This window comes from Panthera uncia, chromosome E1, assembly GCF_023721935.1.
Source record: "Panthera uncia isolate 11264 chromosome E1, Puncia_PCG_1.0, whole genome shotgun sequence".
Classification (NCBI taxonomy): Eukaryota; Metazoa; Chordata; class Mammalia; order Carnivora; family Felidae; genus Panthera; species Panthera uncia.
The window spans coordinates 17,399,370-17,418,808 of record NC_064814.1 but is presented as its reverse complement, the minus strand read 5'-3'; the positions used below and the strand labels follow the sequence as shown (position 1 = coordinate 17,418,808).

The window sequence follows — 19,439 nt, the reverse complement described above, 5'->3', positions numbered from 1 at the left end:
TTAACCTGCTGAGCCACCCAGGCGCCCCCATCCCAGGTATTTTTTTTAATCACCCTTATTGAATGTAATCGACATACAATAAACTGCGTAAAGTGTTCCATGTAAGTTTTGACATATTATACGCCTATGAAACCATCACCACAATGTAGATTGTGAACATATCTATCACCCCCCAAAATTCCCTCATGCTTCTTAAGTCCTCCTCCTGTACGGCTGCCATAACAAAATATCACACACTGGGTGGTTTAAAACAACAGAAATGGGTTCTCCCACAGTCTGGAGGCCAGAAGTGTAGGATCAAGTTGTCCTCAGGGCTGGTCCCCTGTGGAGGCTCTAAAGAAGAATCTGTTCAGTGACTCTCTCCTAGCTTCTGGTGGTTGCTGGAAAAACTTGCTGTTCCTTGGCTTGTAGACACATCATCTCCATCTTTGTCTTCGTTTTCACGTGGCCTCTTGTGATCTGTTTCCACACACAAAACCTCTGACTCCAAATGGGTTTTTCCCTCAAACCTATCAGTTCTCCAGATCTCTGGACACCAGCTGGGTATACGATGAGTGAATTCAGTTCTGACACTGCCTGTGGTTGGCGCCAGACCCCACAGGTTAAGGGCTCAGGCTTACAAGACCGTTACCGCTTCAGACACCAATCCCAAGTCCAAGGACTTCTCTGGTTCTTATTGACCCGCTGTAAATCGGGGAGTTCTCATGACTTCGTTCTGGGGTTCAGTAATTTGCTAGAATGGTTGGCAGAACTCCTGGAGATACTTTATGTACCATTACCAGTTTATTATAAAGGATACAACTCGGAACCACCGAATGGAAGAGGTGCATAGGGCAAGGTGTGGTGCTGGGGGAGCCAAGAGCTTCCAGGCCTTCTCTGGGTGCTTCGTCCTCCCAGTGCCTCAGTGCATTCACCAACCTGGGAGCTGTCTGCACACTGTCATTTAGGGGGTTTTATGGACATGTCATCACCTATGTGTGATCAGTTATTAACTCAGTCTCCAGCTCTCTCCTCTCCTCAGAGGTTGGGAAGATGAGGCTGAAAATTCCAGGCTTCTAATCAAGCTTTGATTTTTCTAGTGACCAGCACCCATTCTGAAGATATCTAGGGCCCCACTATAAGAGTCACCTCATTAAAACAAAAAATGCCCCTGGGGCGCCTGGGTGGCTCAGTTAAGCATCCAACTTCAGCTCAGGTCATGATCTCGCAGTTCGTGGGTTCGAGCCTGGAGCCTGCTTCAGATTCTGTGTCTCTCTCTCTTTCTCTCTGCCCCTCCCCTGCTTGTGCTCGCTCGCTCTCTCTTGCTTGCTCTCTCTCTCAAAAATGAATAAACGTTAAAAACAAAACAAAACAACAAGCCAAAATTACCCAGGAAATTGTAAGGGATTTAGGAGCTGTGTGTCAAACTGGAGGCAAAGACCAAATATTAGAACAAAGGACACTCCTGTCATCTCTGCCACACTGGAAACTGAAAGGATTTTAGGAGTTCCATGTCAGGAACCAGGAATGCCAAAGTACATTTCTTATTCCACACCTTTTTGTGTGTCTGGATCCAAATTTCCCTCTTTTTATAAGGCTACCACTTGATTGCATTTAGGGCCACCCTGATGCAGTATGACCTTCTCTTAGTACATCTGCAGAGACTCTATATCTAGATAAGGTCACATTCACAGGCATCAAGGGTTGGACTTCCACACATCTTTTTGGACACAGTTCAGTCCACAACACACCCCATCTTCACCTAATCTCTGGTCTGCTTCCTGTCACTATATATTAGTATGCATTTTCTAGAGTTTTAGATAAATGGATTCCTGCAGTATGTAGTCTGTTTTGTTTCTTTTACCCAGCATAATTATTTGAGATTCATCTCTGATGTGTGTATAATTTATTTTCATTGCTAGATGGTATTCCATTATATGGATATACCACAATTTATTTATCTCTTTCCTATTGATATTTGGATTATTCCCTCTTTTTGGTTATGACAAAACTATTATGGACATTTATGTGTAAGTCTTTGTATGGACATATGCTCTTCTCTAAGATAAATGAGCGCCTAGGAGTAGAACGGCTACATCGTATGATTTACGTTTAACTTAAAAGAAATGGCAGGTTGTTTTTCAGAGATATTGTACCATTTGCCATTCCCTCCTGCAGCGGGTGAGACTTGTAGCTGCTCTGTGTCCTTGCTAACATTTGGTGTGGTTCACCTTACCACTTGTAGATGTGTGGTGGCGCCCCCTCGTGGTTGTAATTTGCATTTCTCTACTAACTAATGTGCATCTTCTCGTGCTTATTTGACGTCTTTGTATCTTATTTGGTGAAATAGTTTGCCTCCTCTTTAAAAAAATTGAGTAGTTCATTAATTTTTTGAGTGTTTAGTGTTCTTTAGATATTTTAGAGTGCCAAAATACCAGATAAGTGCTTTGGAAAGATTTTCTTCTAGTCCATGACTTGTCTTTTCATTATCTGAACAGTATCTTTTGAAATTAAAAAAAAAAACTTTTTTAATGGTTATTTTTGAGAGAGGGAGAGCAAGAATGTGATTTGGGGAGGGGCAGAGAGAGGGGATAGAGGATCCGAAGTGGTCTCTGTACTGACAGCAGAGAGCCCATTGCGGGGCTCAAACCCATGAGGTCATGACCTGAGCCAAAGTCATCCGACTTAACTGAGTAGGCACCCTTCTTTTGAAATTTTGATGAAGTTCAGTTTATCCATTTGTTCTTTTATGGATTGTACTTTTGTTGTCATATCTAAGAAATCTTAGCCTAACATAGGTCATGAAAATTTTCTTCTGTGTTTCAAAAGTTTTATGGCTTTCAGTTTTACATGGAGGTCTGATTGATTTTGAACTTAATTTTTGTATGTGGTATGAGGTATACCCAAGTTTGTGGGGTTTTTTGTTTTGTTTTTGGCATAGGATTAGTACAGTTGTTTAGGGAGTATCTTTAATACTCTGTTTTGCTTTTGTTTATATGTGTGTGTAAAAAACACCTTTCACGTTTATGAGAGTAGTAAATAGTGATTTGTGATTTTCATCAAAGCTGCATTTTCTTTGGGTAGATACATGTTTTAGGAATACAGTTTGGCCTGGTACATAAGAACCACTGGTTGTAAAAAAAAAAAAAATCATTTTGGGTGATTTATTAGAAACCTTAAAGTTAATTTTGTTTGTTTTATTATGGCTACCATTGCCCTTTACCTTTAAGTTAGGAGATGATGCTCCTATCTGTTGTGTGTAAAGTTAAACTCCAAGATGATTCAGTGCCTGCATGGATATCCATAGTGAATTATCAGACTTTTTATTTCCTGACAGCTTATTGGAATTAAGTAGTTCATTATATCATAAGATTCTTTAAAAAAAAGTTCTTAGGTGTAACTTACAATACTTTTGCTGGGAGAATAAAAATATCTCTAGGTAATGTGTGCCTTTTTTGAAAGTATTCTATTTCTGCTGTACTTGGGGGATTATTTTCTTGTATTTGTAGTAAACCATGTATGTGCACACTTAGAAGTCACTTTAGTACAACAATGTGAATGTACTTAATGCCACTGACTATATTAAAAAGAGGTTAATACAGTAAATTTTATGTGTTGTATATTTTACCACAATAGAAAGAAAGAGTAGTCACTTTGTAAAGCATTTAGACTTGCTTGTAATGTGCTCATTTCTCTGTGCCAGTAACTTACATGTGACTTTCCACATTCTTGTGGTCTAGACTTAGCACGTATAGGAAAGGGGACTCCTGCCAAACTGCCAGCTCCAACTGTTTGTCTCTCCCAGAGAGACAGACTCGAGATAACAGGCACAGCGTTTGGCATACGCCTGAATTTTAAAATGGCTGATGGTAAAGTATGCAGAAAAAAATGGAGATGGCATTTGAGAAATTTGTTCTTAGCAGCTGTACAAAGCTGGATGGGTAAAACTCCATTATCCAATGCCATAAGTGTGTGTGGATTCTGAGACGTAAACTTCGGAGCTCGTGTATTGTCATCACAAATGTCAAGCAAAGAATATCGTAAGGACTGAAAATCGTACAGGCGGACTTGCTTTATAGGATGATGTTCTTTTAAATGTATAACCGCAATCTCTTTCATTTCAAATAGTCACATTTCTGTTTCCTTTTAGTCGGCAGAACCAGTTGAAAGACCAACAGCAACAGCAGGTGGTATCGTTATGTCCCGATGATGCAGAGTGTCTGACAGTCCCACGGTACAAGCGAGACCTGGTTCAGAAGTTAAAAATTTTGCGGCAAGAACTTTCCCAACAACAGCCTCAGGCTGGTCATTGCCGCATTGAGGTTTCCAGGGAAGAGATTTTTGAGGTAAATGGACAAGTCTTATTGTAAAACAGAGAGAAATTACAGTGTTTCATTCTGTTTTCTAAGAATGCTTTCTGGAACTCCTATCTCTCAAGAATGGGAGAGTTTTTACTAATTTCTGTTTTAATTGTAGGGAGTAAAGACAATAATATCAGAGATTTAGTATATAAGATAAACATTTAAATGGGATGAAGAGGGTGAAATATTCCAGTTGGTTCAGCTTAGTCTCTGCGTTGCCAATACTTGTTAATAAATTTTAATATATGTATTTTTAAAGTAAGCTCTACACCCAGTATGGGGCAAACTCACAACCCCGAGATCAAGAGTCGCATGCTCATACCAACTGAGCCAGCCAGGTGGCCTTGCCCTGTTGATGGACTTTAAAAGACCTCAAATGGTATCCATCCCTTACCTTCTAATTCTTCCAAAAGATGAGGGACTCTTAAGTCAAAAAAATCATTTTAATTATTTTTGGACTACTTCCTTCATTTATTGAAAATCTTTCTTTCTAGTATATTCTTTTATCTTTGGACTTGATAGCCCTAGAGGTCCAAGGCAGGGGTTTCCCACTCAGGATTTGGGAGCAAAAGATGTTTGGGGATTTGATAACCCTCTTCCTAAAAGATGAACTTTTTCTTTTTCCTTTTTTTTTTTTTTTCAATTTTTCTTTTTGACATTTTCATTTTATTTGAGAGAGACTGAGCATGTGTGGGGGAGGGGCAGAGAGAGAAGGAGACACAGAATCTGAAGCAGGTTCCAGGCTCTGAGCTGTTAGCACTGAGCCCGACGACGTTTGAACTCACAAACAGTGAGGTCAGTGACCTGAGCTGAAGTTGGACACTTAACTGACTGAGCCACCCAGGTGCCCCTGAACTTTTTTCTATTGGAACAGTTCTGACCTTGTTTGCAAGTCAGTCATTTGTATTTTAAAATAATATGAAGATGCTGGCTTAATGAAGGTCACATAAATGACTCGTCTTGTTCTTTTGAGCTTTCTTTTTCTCATCTTTACTTTCTGTTGGTACCTATGACCTAAAATTAGGTCAACCAATTTTTTAAAATTTGGTACTTTTATGAAAAATTTTTTTAATGTTTATTTTTGAGAGAGAGAGAGAGAGAGAGAGAGACAGCATGAGTGGGGGAGGGACAGAGAGAGGGAAACACAGAATCCGAAGCAGGCTCCAGGTTGTCAGCACAGAGCCTGATGTGGGGCTCAGATTCACGAGACACGAGATCATGATCTGAAGTTGGACACTCAACCAACTGAGCCACCCAGGCGCCCCAATCAAATTCTGTTTTTAATGTGAGTGTAATAAACCACACTCAGATATCACCTCACGCCAGAGTGGCAAAAATGAACAAATCAGGAGACTATAGATGCTGGCGAGGATATGGAGAAATGGGAACCCTCTTGCACTGTTGGTGGGAATGCAAATTGGTGCAGCCGCTCTGGAAAACAGTGTGGAGATTCCTCAAAAAATTAAAAATAGACCTACCCTGTGACCCAGCAGTAGCACTGCTAGGAATTTACCCAAGGGATACAGGAGTACTGATGCATAGGGGCACTTGTACCCCAATGTTTATAGCAGCACTCTCAACAATAGCCAAATTATGGAAAGAGCCTAAATGTCCATCAACTGATGAATGGATAAAGAAATTGCGGTTTATATACACAATGGAGTACTACGTGGCAACGAGAAAGAATGAAATATGGCCTTTTGTAGCAACGTGGATGGAACTGGAGAGTGTTATGCTAAGTGAAATAAGTCATACAGAGAAAGACAGATACCATATGTTTTCACTCTTATGTGGATCCCAAGAAACTTAACAGAAACCCAGGGGGGAGGGGAAGGGAAAAAAAAAAAGGTTAGAGTGGGAGAGAGCCAAAGCATAAGAGACTCTTAAAAACTGAGAACAAACTGAGGGTTGATGGGGGGTGGGAGGGAGGAGAGGGTGGGTGATGGCTGTTGAAGAGGGCATCTTTTGGGATGAGCACTGGGTTGTATGGAAACCAATTTGACAATAAATTTCATATATTGAAAAAAAATAAACTGTCAGAATGAAACGCAAAAAAAAAAAATAATGTAAATGTAGTGATTGCTGTGGTTCATAGAACTTAAGTGTGGAGTTTTGCCCTTAGGCTTTTAATATATTTGTCAAATGAATTAATTTCAGTAGTATTAAGCTATATCCATCTTGTTTTTAGAAGTTCCATGAGATTTCAAACACTTAGAGCTTATCTATTGGATTATTGAACACATTTTATCTTATTTTAATAAATGTACATTTTGTAGGTAGAATGCAAGGGAGAGTTTAACAAGTTAAAAGCACCTAGTAACAATAGTTTATTAAAATTTTTTCAGGAATCATATCGGCAGGTCATGAAAATGAGACCAAAAGATCTGTGGAAGCGATTAATGATAAAATTTCGTGGAGAAGAAGGCCTTGACTATGGAGGGGTTGCCAGGTAAAGACTTGCTCCTGAGCACATGACATATAGTTACATTTATAAGTTTAAGATGCTTCCTCTAGTGAACCTTCTCACTAATAATTTATTTTCTGGTGTAACGTTCCCAAATGTTTGCAATACAGACGATATCCTAATAGATGTATTCACGCTGAGGTTGGGATAGTAGAGCCGCCACAAGGGTAATTGAGAACTCCCTAATGGCTCGTACAGCCCAGTGAGACTTTCTCTGAAAACTGGCTGCAGCCGTACATGGGCCATGTTAGGACCTGCGGGCTCTGTATTTTCTCTCTCTCCTTCAGTACATGTTATTCCTTCTGCTTTCCATTGTTAGGAGCCGTGTTGAGATTTTAATGACATATATTCTGAACTGAATGCTGTTTTCCTTGGCTTCTATTGCCATGCTTTTTGACCTTGTTAAAGTAATGTTTGCGTGTGCATGTAAGTACATGTAAAAATGTGTGAACATGCGTGTATATCGTAAGTGGTCTTTAAAATGTTTCCATACAGGGGCGCCTGGGTGACTCAATCAGTTGAGCATCCGACTTTGGCTCAGGTCATGATCTCACGGTCCGTGAGTTCAAGCCCCACGTTGGGCTCTGTGCTGACAGCTCTGAGCCTGGAGCCTCCTTCGGATTCTGTGTCTCCCTCTCTCTCTGTCCCTCCACTGCTCGCACTGTTGTCTCTCTCTCTCTCTCTCAAAAATAAACAAACATTAAAAAAATTTTTTTTTAATGTTTCCATACAGAAGCTAATATTTATGATACATTCATACATATATATTTTTTACAGGTGTGAAAATTCACTTTATGTAAATGTGGCAGAAACATCATAACTTCTGTACTGAAACATCCTAGGGACCATCATGATAATTTGCTTCCCCCAATCTAAATGTAGCCTAAATTTAAATTTGCGTTTCCACCAAGTCCCATAATTGTTACTTAGCATTACTTGTTTTTACCTGTGTTTTTGTTCTGTGGCCTTTTTACCTATAAATGGGATAGTTTGTTTATTTTAGATTTGTAGCGTTGATCACGTGTACATCATACTTAGGACTTGCTAGTTTCTGTGGAATTCTTAGGAGTTACTCATCACTAGATTTGAATGCTTGTCGAGACAGCTTGTTAATTATCTGTTGATAGACTCTAAATGCTGTAATTCCGTGTAAAGTCAAATAAGTAGTTGTTTTTTTGTTGTTCATTTCTTAACCTCACTACTGTCAGGGTTTGGGCAGACTGCATGGGATGTGACAGTGAACTGCTTCATTCTGATCTTTATTGCATAGTAGAACCCCAGAGTAGCTGGAATCTGCTTATATGTGTGTTCTAAATACTTGGTAAAACAAAAATTTGGGTTAATCCATAAAAAAACATAGAAGACATTTCAGGTAAGTGTTAGGTGTGGGGGTAAGCTTGCTTATATGGAGACCACTTTTTTTTTTTTTATCTTTAGAATTTTTCGAGTATTACATAAATGGTGGTGATTTGATTTAGACTCCATCACTTACAGAACTTTGAGACATTTTTCTTGCAAATCGTGTTTCACTACATTTCCTAAAAACATATTACTCAGTCTGTTTAATCCATGATATCGGAACATATTTAAATACCTTTCCTAGTGGAAGAATGACAGGAATTGAGACTAGAACTACATCTTTTCAGGTCCTAGACTAGTGATTTTATTTCTCCAAGATGAATATCAAGTTATCTTTCATACTTTGAAAAAATAAAGAATTTAATAAGTTTAAGGTGATAGTACTGTCTATTACATGCCTTTTAAAACACCAATGTACACTTGAAACAAATGAGTAGTGTGGAGCCCACCCCCCCAGATGCAGGCTTGCCTTGTGTTCCTACCTGTACCAAATGCCTTGCAGTCTCTGACCACTTATACTTTTAAAGTTCACACAAAAAAGATGATGAAATGGGATCATTTCCTTACTAAACAATACCAACAACAAAACACACCCTTGTCCAAAAGAGAGTAAATTCACGCTTTGTTATGTATCAGTATAAATCTGCCATGATAGGAATGGACCAGAATAGTATAGATCACATGGATGTTTTGAAACAAAACCATATTCTTCTCTTCGTTTTGTATTTATCCTGGATTAGAAATGTATTTAGTAATTAAAAGTTAACAGACCACTAGGCTGCAGCATCTAATGAGTAATTGGCACTTCTGAATAATACTTACCCTCTCTGATACTGAAATGTCACAAAATTGCCCAAAATTGAGTGAGAAGTGATTTCAGTTTAACAAAACAAGAGTCTTCATTTGCTTTTTGGGGCATGATAGATTTTTCCAGTGTCATTTTATATAACTAGTTAGTGTTTTATGTGCTTTTATTTAAAAATTTCCTTGCTAAAATGATGAATTAATAGCATATCTTAATAAAAACATTCATTAACAAAAAGTTTCCTGTGTTCCATCTTGCTTTCTAGGGAGTGGTTATATCTGTTGTCACATGAAATGTTGAATCCTTACTATGGCCTCTTCCAGTATTCAAGAGATGATATCTATACATTGCAGATCAATCCTGATTCTGCAGTCAATCCGGTAAGATTGGTGGTTATGACGATGTGAATTAACCTCTGACCTGCAGTGCTTTTGATGTTGAAATGTCAGTGTGGTTTATGATGAAGGGTCACTGTCCTTGTCCTAGTCACAAGCTTGGACTTAGCAAGTTCTGTTGTAGAAGATTTTCTCAAGTAAACGATTACGGGTGTGTGCAGTAATTTGTGCTTTGGGATGTTTGCTGCATCGTTGTTTATAGTAGTGCTAACTGGAAGCAGCGTCATTGTCCGTAAGAGAGGGGTTGGGTAAATGATCACATGACGCAGAATCACGGTAATGGTTGAAGAGGAAAGGTTCTGGAATTAGAAAGATGTGACATCATATCCTGGTCCTATACTAGCTTTGTGATTAAGGCTCCATTTTATCATTGCTAATAATAATAATCTTAGCTTGAAGTTCAGAGAAGCGTTGTGACAATTAAACGGGACCCTGCACATTAGGTATTGAGCATAGCGCTGTACATTGTTAACCCTGTTACATACTGTTGACCACTCAACAGTAGTTTGTAGCTCTTATTAATTTGTTATCTTTCCATAGAATGGCATATTATATAGCCACTAAAATGACACTATGGGACAATAGTTAATGACCTATAAAGACGGTATCCATGATATATTAAGTGAAAAGAAGGTTACAGAACAGTATGATACAATTTTGGTAGATATGTGGGTGTATGAACGTTGAAAAGCTCTGTAGTATCATACTGATGGAGGTTATTTCTGGGTATGAGATTATGGGTGATTTTTTGTTTTTGCTTGTCAGTATTTTCTAAATGTTTTCTTTTAAAGAGAAACAAAAGCTATTTTTAAGCTAAAAGGGAGGTTTAAAGAGGAGCTTAAGGGGCACCTGGGTGACTCCTGATTTCAGCTCAGGTCATGATCTCACAGTCGTGAGATTGAGCCCCGTGTCAGGCTCCACGGTGGGCGTGGAGGCTGCTTAAGATTCTCTACCTCCCTCTCCCTCTGCCCCTCTCCTGCTTGCGCTTGCTTCCTCACTTGCTCTCAAAAAAAATTTTTTTTAAAGAGCTTAAAGATTACTTACTAGCTGGAGAAGTAAAAAGAGTTGAAAATGCAAATATCCAACTAACAGTTTATCATGATAGACAAATACATCCAAACATGCTAGATTCATTGCAGGGAACCCCTTATAAAGTTGGGAAGATTTCAGGTGAAGGTTGTGCCTGGGGAGCCCATTACGCCAGTGTAATTAGAGCTTGTGTTTGTGAGGTGTTTACCATGTGTTAGGGCAGAGCCAGGATTGTAAAGGGCTCAGCAGGTAAGATAGGAGAGGAAGACGACGCATCTGTTGAGTGGTTTCATGAAGCGACAGTGGGAGTGTAGTTTGGACTTCATTTCTAAAGATAATTTTTACAAAGTGACTGTACTCTCTGGGAGAAGCATCGTCCCTGGTGTAATAGTTTAGCAACGGAGAGGATCTTGAACGTGTGCTATAGAAACTCTCCCTGATGATTATTAACCTTTGCTACGATAGCCTACTCCATATAAATAAGTTATAGAACGTATAAACTGTTACTTATAAAAAAGATGAATGTTGCGTATTTAATTTTTATTAAAAATTCCCTGTGTAGTGTCTAACTTGAATATTTATATGTAAACTTCTCTCAATTTCAGGAACATTTATCCTATTTCCACTTTGTTGGACGAATAATGGGAATGGCCGTGTTTCACGGACATTACATTGATGGTGGCTTCACGTTGCCTTTTTATAAACAGTTGCTCGGGAAGTCCATTACTTTGGACGACATGGAGTTAGTTGATCCAGACCTTCACAACAGTTTGGTGTGGATTCTGTATGTATTGGGTCTTGTGTCCGCTCCTTACGGATAGAATGTGAGCCTTACAGATAACTGTTTCAAAATGCATGTACTGTTTTTTAAAAAATTTTTTAACGTTTATTTTTGAGAGAGATCGAGTGCAAGTGGGGGAGGGGCAGAGAGCGAGGGAGACACAGAATCCGAAACAGGCTCCAGCCTCTGAGCTGTCAGCACAGAGCCAGACGTGGGGCTCGAACCCACAAGCTGTGAGATCATGACCTGAGCCGAAGTCAGGCGCTTAACCGACTGAGCCACCCAGGCGCCCCATCAAAATGGATGTACTTAAAAAAATTTTTTTTTAAATGATGCACAGAAAATATTGAAGGAGATTATCTGAGTCTTAGGACCACGTAAGACTGTCCCTCTTTCTGTTGCTTTTCTGTGTGTTTCAAATCCCTAAAAGTTAATGTTACCACTTTAAAAAGGAAAAAAAAAAAAAAGGTAGTATATTCTGTTTTAAAAATTACCACATGTAATGATTTTCTTGACATGGTACAAGTTCTGTTCCAGTCCCGCACGTGTGAGAAGAGTAAATTCCTGCTGAAGTAGTGATTGTTGAAGCCATACTTTAAAAAAGCGATCTGTAAGAATGAGTTCTGTTTTGTCAGAATATTTATTTACGAATACACATGGGCCATACTTACTTTTACCAAATACATGAGTAGCTTTATCTTGGGACACTCAGGCATTTGGTTGCTCGGGAATACCCGGATTCAAATAAGGCTTCTTACCTAAAAGCTAAACATAACCTAAGTTTTCCCTGTTTGTAAAGTCCGGCTTTGGGCAGGGCTCTTTGTCCTTACTCAGGAAGTAAAACATTTCCTGTGTGGATGAAGGTTAAAGCTCTTTGACTTTTGTGCGCAAGAACTGGGAGGTATGGTAGCATAAGTACTAGCAAAAGGAATCGGATCTTGTACTTGTTATGTTCTAAAACAGTCTCATTTTATCTGTCTCCCCAGTTAAGAGATCGGAAGGATCTGTATTTTAGATTTTCCAGTTAAATATCTTCTTCTCTTTTTGCTTTCTAGTGAGAATGATATTACAGGTGTTTTGGACCATACCTTCTGTGTCGAACATAATGCATATGGTGAAATTATTCAGCATGAACTTAAACCAAATGGCAAGAGTATCCCTGTTACTGAAGAAAATAAAAAAGAATATGTCAGGTAAACACTTTTATATTTTCAAGCCTAAGAATTGTTTTAATGCTCTTGAACGGCTGTACGGAGAAACACTGAAGTATTTAGGTAGCGTTACTTACTGCTACAAAATAGGCCTCTGCAGAATTTAGTGTCTTCAAAACAACCACCATTTATTTTTTCTCACAATTCAGTGGGTCAGTAATAAGGATAGAGAACAACAGCGACAGCATTTTGCTCCTCCCTGGGGTGTCAGCTGGGGCTCACATCAAGATGGCCTCTTTTTTTCACATATCTGATGCCTCAGCTAGGATGGCTCAAATGGCTGGGGACTGGCTGGAATGGCCACTGGCTCACCCTCTGGGGTCTACTTCTCACTGTAGGCTGGGCCTCCCTGGTTATCTCCAAGTGGTGCCCGAGAACCCCCCCCCCCCCCCCCCCTCTTTTTAAAAAAATGTTTATTTTTTTAACAGCGAGAGCGTGAGCAGGGGCGGGGCAGAGAGAGAGGGTGCCAGGCAGGCTCCATGCTTGGTGTGGCGCTCTGTGCAAGGCCCGATCTCATGACCTGAGTCGAAATCAAGAGTCAGGTGCTCAGCCAACTCAGCCACCCAGGTGGCTTCTTAATGCTCCCCATGGCTTCTCTCTTCCCAGCGAGATAACCAGACTTCTTATGGGGTGGCTGGTTTCCTGGAGCACAAGAGCAGAAGTTGTCAGATCTCTTTAAGGCCTAAGCCTGGAACTGGCCAGATCACCTCTGCTGTGTTCTTTCTGTTAAAGCGAGTCACAGGCCAGTGCAGGCTCGTGTGGAAGAGGGGCGGTGTAGAGGCAGGAACACTAAGAGAGGTGGTGCAATGCAGCTAGTTGTCACGTAGCTGCCGCAGCCGGCTGACAGTACTTCTGGGCTGTGACACCACCCCTCGTCCTGTTTAGAAGTAAGCACACTGTGAGTTTAAGGGATAAGTATGAGAAAATACTCTGCAAATTTTACATAATCACCGGAGGATTTAGGAATTTAGAAGTTGGGTTAGATCATTTGGCCTGTGGTAACTAAAGTTCTTCTAAACATAAAACCGTGGTAATCAAATATGGGAGTTTGAACTCTGTTTTACCACATGTACACAAGAAGTGTCTCTAAGTCTCATTGGCTTAAATTTTCCTGGTTGACACATGAGGCCCAACGGTCTGTTGGAATAGCTTTTTTTTGGAAAGGAATTTGATAACAGCTACCAAAGTGAAAATGCATCCTCGTTAGTATGGTGGTGAGTAACCTTGCTTGTCAAAATGAAAATGCATCTGCCTTTCAACCAGCAGCCCTGTTTTTAGGAATCTAGTCTATGGAAACACGTTAAAGAAATAAATTTAAGGATGTTCAATTAAATATTACTTGTGAAAACAACTGAAAACTGGTGGAATGTTTTTAGGTGAGAATGATTAAATACATGCATTCAACAGAATACTATATGAATATGTAGAAGAAAGAGACTGATATTTAGAAGAAGGAGACTTAACTGACTGGCATCCAGCTCTTGATTTCGGCTCAGGTCATGGTCTCACGGTTCAGGAGTTCAAGCAGGGCATCGGGCCCTACGCTGACAGTGCACAGCCTGCTTGGGTTTCTGTCTCCCTCGCTCTTTGCCCCTCCCCCACTTGCTCTCTAATCTTTCTCTCAAAATAAATACAAATAAATAGACTGTAGAAGATGTCAGATTTAAAAAGCAAGTTTTAGGGGCGCCTGGCTGGCTCATTGGGAAGAGAATGTGATTCTTGATCTTGGGGTCATGAATTCAAGCCCCACAACGGGTGCAGAGATTACTGAAACAACAACCACAGCAAAACACTTTTTTTTTTTAAGCAAGTTTTGTAAGAATTCTAGAGGGGGAGAAGTCTGTGTTGTTGTTTTATAATTATTCGGAAGATGTCCAGGAAGACTGCATACCGGGTCAAATGTTTGCCTGGGGTAAGGGGGTGCAGGTGCCAGGCCCGGAAGCAGAGAGGGAGAAGAGGGTAATAGAACGGGCTTTCAGTGTTGACTGTTTGTTCACATTTAACGTTTGATTTTTCCTTACATAGAAAATAAGCACGTATTACGTTTCTAAGTTGGGAACGAAAAGAATGGATGGGAATTGCCTGAATTTCAGTAATGTGTCACTTTAGGGTCCTAGACCCCATTTGCCAAGACTCCGTCATGCTTTCAGCACGCTGTCCTATCTCTCACCAGATACAGTTTTGGGAGAAAAAAAAAGTTCCAGAGAAAGACTTTTTATGGAGGTGTCATTTTGCCGTCCTCTTAAACAGACAAAAAGAAGATCCGCCAAAGGGTCTCATGTGAAGGAACTTATTACCGAAAATAGAGAATCGTCTCTCCAAGCCAGGAGGAAATGTTGACGTATTTGGCAGGGGAATAGTTCTGAGATTTTTGAGATGGAGAAGTTTTCCTGGGTAGACAGATTTTTTTTTTAAAAAGGCAATTCAGTTATAAGTCCAAATAAAAAATGTAAGTGAAGCTATGCATTAGGTATAGTTTGGTGTACTTTTAAAATTTTATTTATTGTACTTTTTATTTATGTACTTATTTAATTTAGTTACATCTTCCAGTTTTTATAAAGCTCCAGGGAACAAGGAGTGTGTAATCAGAAAGTGCACACTGTTGGCTTGACTGTTGTCATTTTGTATCAATAGGAGGAGTGTCTTTACCTCCTGTCCCCGAGCCACCACCCCTAAAATGGAAGCAAAACACCCAACACACGCAGATGACATTGTCAAGTGAAACTAGAAAAATAATCCGTTTTGGTTGCACGGGCTGTTTTTTTTTTCTGGTTGGTGGCATGCATGCTAGAATTCAGAGAGAAGTTTCGTCCAGATTTTAACTCCAGACCCATCGAATCTCTAGCTGCCTTGCCATTGACCTGCCCTCTCTGTGATCTGCAGAGTTGCTTTGTTAGCAGAAGGTTTCCACCTTTTAACTTACAGTGAACTGCCTCACAGCGCGGCCTCCAGCACGCTTGGGAATCTGAAATTCCTTTAGACTCTGGACTAAATTCTTAATGCCAGGTGCTTGCGATGTGCAAGATTGCTGATGTAGAGATTCGTAATAGTTACTCAATCTGAATATATTCGATCATGTGAAACCCCTGGCCAATGTTTACAGGCTCTACGTGAACTGGAGATTTTTACGAGGCATTGAGGCACAGTTCCTGGCTCTGCAGAAAGGATTTAATGAAGTAATTCCACAGCATCTGCTGAAGACATTCGATGAGAAGGAGTTAGAGGTCAGTGTATTAATGTCATGACATCATTTAGTGTAACAAGGAAAGGTTGGGGATTTTCCGTTAACTTAGTTTTAGAGGAAAGTCGTATTGCTGGTGCTTTTGAAGCTTCACGGTGCGCTGCTATGAGAATTGGTATTCACGGGAAAAGTCTTTCCTGCTTTGGAATTGCTACAAATAAGCCATCTCTCTTACACTGTGAACATTCTTAACTTATTTGGCCATATTATCCTTTCTCGTTTTCAACTGATTTCATGTCTTAGGTGTACATTCTTCTAATGTTGTTTTCTCTTCCCTAATTAAGTGGCTGTTGATTTAATTAAATAAAACTTCATTACTTCGTCTCTACCATATTGCAGTTTATTTGAATTAGAAGCCAAGTCTCAATTGGTTTACACTAACTTTTGCAAGAAGGCATTTGATAGTCGAGACCATAGAGGCAGTAGTTAAAACGCTGAGGATAAACTGCATCTAAACATCTTTCCTCTCTTTGGAAATATTCATTACTAACAATAGCAGTAATAAACAGTTAACTGATTTGTTTTTGTTTTTGTTTTCTTTAAAGCTGGTCCTTAAAGCACCTGTAGTCTGGTTTTATAATTAAGACCTTTAACCAAATACATCTGAATTTCCACTGAACTACTTTGAGAAAACAGTGAGGTTTTATTCTTCCAGGGGCATATTTTAATTAGTGGCTAGGGATAGCATAAGTATTTGAAATCTACAAATAAATGTAAAATCTGATTTTATTCATGAACTTCAGTGTGCTTTCTAAACTATAAATCTTGTAACAGACCTGTTAGCAAATCTCAAAAGATTGGTTTGATTCAGTATCATCCCCATTCCTTTCATGATTGAGCTGTTCCTTAGGGAAATGGCCAGGAGGAAGTGGTCAGGAAGAGGAAGAAAACATAGCAGGAATGGCAGCAAAGTTGAAATACAGTCCATTTTTATCTGTTCATACAACAGATGAGGAATTTGGCCTTATAATTACCATTCCTCTGGAGAAAAGAATTTAGGAAATATTTTTTGTGATATAAATAATTCTGTAATCCTATTTGGATCACCACCTCCCTGTTGAGTGTGGCTATGATTCAGTAATCTTTCTAGAACCCTATGAAAGCTTTGGTGGAGGTTTTATTCAGTAGGCCTAAGGTTTGTTACATACTTTCTACTGCTAATGAAATTAAAAATCTTTTATTAAAGTGTGTGTATGTATGTGTATATATATGTATATATGCATGTATGTGATATGGGATTAGAACTAATTATAAAATAGAGGATGTGCAGCTTGCATTATGCTTTACATTGTACCCTATCATCTTTCACTTTTCTAAACACATGATTGAGGTGAGTTAGTCTTGGGTTCTAAGGATATGTGAGTATTGATAGTATCAGAGTGATTTCGATACGGCTCATCTGTGCTGACCCTACATCAGGATGTCAGGCAGAGCTCTCTGTCAGCACAGTCGTGTATTTCATACTTTGAAACAACTTGAAGATGATCAGGACTGCTTATTCAACACCCATTTCTTGAGTTCCTGAGCGAGCAGTACGGTTCTTTCACAGGATGGAGCGGAGCAGAGGAAACCGCTGGCCGAGGGAGGTGAACCGAATTGTCCAAATCCCCAAGCGAATAAGTGTTAAAACCCATAGTAGTATGATGCAGGTATTAAGGAAGGCACATGCAGACCGTAGTTACTCTCTGAGTCTAGTTTCTGTCCATTAAACAGAATTTAGAATTCTGTGGAAATTCGGAGCTTTGATCTTGTCATGTTTGTGAGCGTGGTGGTTCTCAGACCCTGGGGACGGACCTGCAGTAAGTAGGGACCCAGGGAGCTTTTTAAGTCCAGATCCCTCCTGTCGCCCCAGGCTCCCAGAATCTGAATCTCTGAACGTAGGACCCGATGGTGTGTGTATGTTGAAAAGCTTTCCAGACGACTATGATGTGTACCCTTGATGATAAAGAACCGCCATATGAGAGCCAGCACTACAGATCGAAAGTTCTGTTTTGAGGAATTTTTGGCTTGACTTGGATTTCCATTGGCTCATTATTTGTGCAATATTTTAACAGCTCATTATTTGTGGACTTGGAAAGATAGATGTTAATGACTGGAAGGTAAACACCCGGTTAAAACACTGCACGCCAGACAGCAATGTCGTCAAGTGGTTCTGGAAAGCTGTGGAGTTCTTTGATGAAGAGCGAAGAGCACGGTTACTTCAGTTTGTGACAGGATCATCTAGAGTGCCTCTGCAGGGCTTCAAGGCTTTACAAGGTAGAAAAGCCAGAAGAAACACGCGATATGGTGTCCGAGGATTGGGGGAGGGCGTCGATATTTGGGTTCCATAGTTTACAAGCCATGGGCTTATAAACAGATCTCTTCATTCTGCCTTGTAGCTATAGCTCTCGTATCTTGATACCTTCTCCTTCCTTTCCTTTGTTCCCTCCCAAGAGCCTCTGCTGCCGGGGTTCTCTGTGGTTGTAGTGAGTGCCGCACGCTAGAGACCATACGTGACGATGCTTGCCTTTTCTTTCCGGGTCACCCTGCCCTTAACTCATATCGCACATTCCTGTAGGGAAAGCCCGTCCCCTTCCACCTTCACACCTCAGCCCTGCAAAACCTACACCCACTTGGGATGCCTCTTCCCTCTACTTTTTTCTTCTTTTAATAGAAAGAGGCAGCATGAGTTGTGGAAGCTGTTTGGCCAGAGCACTTGCATTATTGCATGGCATCAGACCATTCATTTACAAACCTATTCCATCTGTAAGAATTGTTTTCCATGGAATAGCGGTTTCGTTTGGGGGAGAGTTGGTAAAGTTGCTAATGACAGTGGAGCTTCACGCAGGGGCGGCTGCTTCCTTTACCTCCGAAGCTGCTGGCGGTGACTGAGGACGCACACGGCAAGACTGATGCATAATTCAGCAGTGTTGGCCTCAGTACACCTGTCAGAAGTCCATGGGGAAAGCGCGCTTGGAGTTGTGCTCACATTCCCCATTTGGAGAGCTCTCATTAGCCGACTACCCAGATGCGTAAAGTGAAGCTGTATTTCTGCATACCCGTTGATGGGGTGCCTTACGTTAACTGAGATTTATTCCATAGGCTGCTAATCTTTTGTTCTCGGCCAAGTTTGAGGCATGAAACCTGAATTTGTATTTAGGTTGTCATCTTTTTGAGTTTGTGTGTGTGTGTGTGTGTGTGTGTGTGTATTTGATCTTGGATTTGTCCATTTACTTTTCTTCTCACGCTTTTGGCACATTGATTTTTTTTAGAAGATAGAAGTTGGTGAAGGATTTCCATCCTGGACTGTTTGTCAAATGAAATGCTAGCATATTAAGGAATCCAGTGTTTGCCAAGGTCATTTCCAGCTTTCAAAACCCAGGTTCTTTGCCTGCTGCCCTTGGCAGCTTATGTGGAGTCACCAGTATCCCCATCCATAGGCCCTGTGGTTTAGGTACCAGTTTTCTTCCGAGATTTGGGAGACCAGTGCAGGCAGGTGTGGTGACGTGACCCACATTTACTTGTTTTGTAGGTGCTGCTGGCCCACGACTCTTCACCATACACCAGATCGATGCCTGCACCAACAACCTGCCAAAGGCCCACACGTGGTAAGCTGTTTTTGAAGCTTTCCCATCCTTCCATGTATGTGCGTGTTAGTTTTAAACCGATGTTTCATTTTCTGTTCTTATTACTAAAAGGACCTCTAAAAGGAATGATAAGCAGTTTTTAAGTGATTTAAGATTATTCAGAAATTGGTAGGAAAACCCAAAAGTGGCAGTTTCTACTTTAGAGAAATACAGCCTTTTTTTGTAATTTTCTGCGTGTCACAAAAAGT

General features: G+C 40.2%; 1 protein-coding gene across 1 annotated transcript in view; it reads left to right on the top strand.

Moving 5' to 3' along the window:
- SMURF2 (SMAD specific E3 ubiquitin protein ligase 2) overlaps nucleotides 1-19,439 on the top strand; it is a 55,979-nt gene that overhangs the window by 35,871 nt on the left and 669 nt on the right. Inside the window, exons 10-17 of the mRNA XM_049637648.1 lie at nucleotides 4,130-4,325; nucleotides 6,686-6,789; nucleotides 9,234-9,348; nucleotides 10,998-11,176; nucleotides 12,229-12,366; nucleotides 15,488-15,608; nucleotides 17,680-17,881; nucleotides 19,137-19,212. Of these exons, the coding sequence (XP_049493605.1) occupies nucleotides 4,130-4,325; nucleotides 6,686-6,789; nucleotides 9,234-9,348; nucleotides 10,998-11,176; nucleotides 12,229-12,366; nucleotides 15,488-15,608; nucleotides 17,680-17,881; nucleotides 19,137-19,212 (1,131 nt within the window). The remainder of the gene's footprint in view (nucleotides 1-4,129; nucleotides 4,326-6,685; nucleotides 6,790-9,233; nucleotides 9,349-10,997; nucleotides 11,177-12,228; nucleotides 12,367-15,487; nucleotides 15,609-17,679; nucleotides 17,882-19,136; nucleotides 19,213-19,439) is intronic.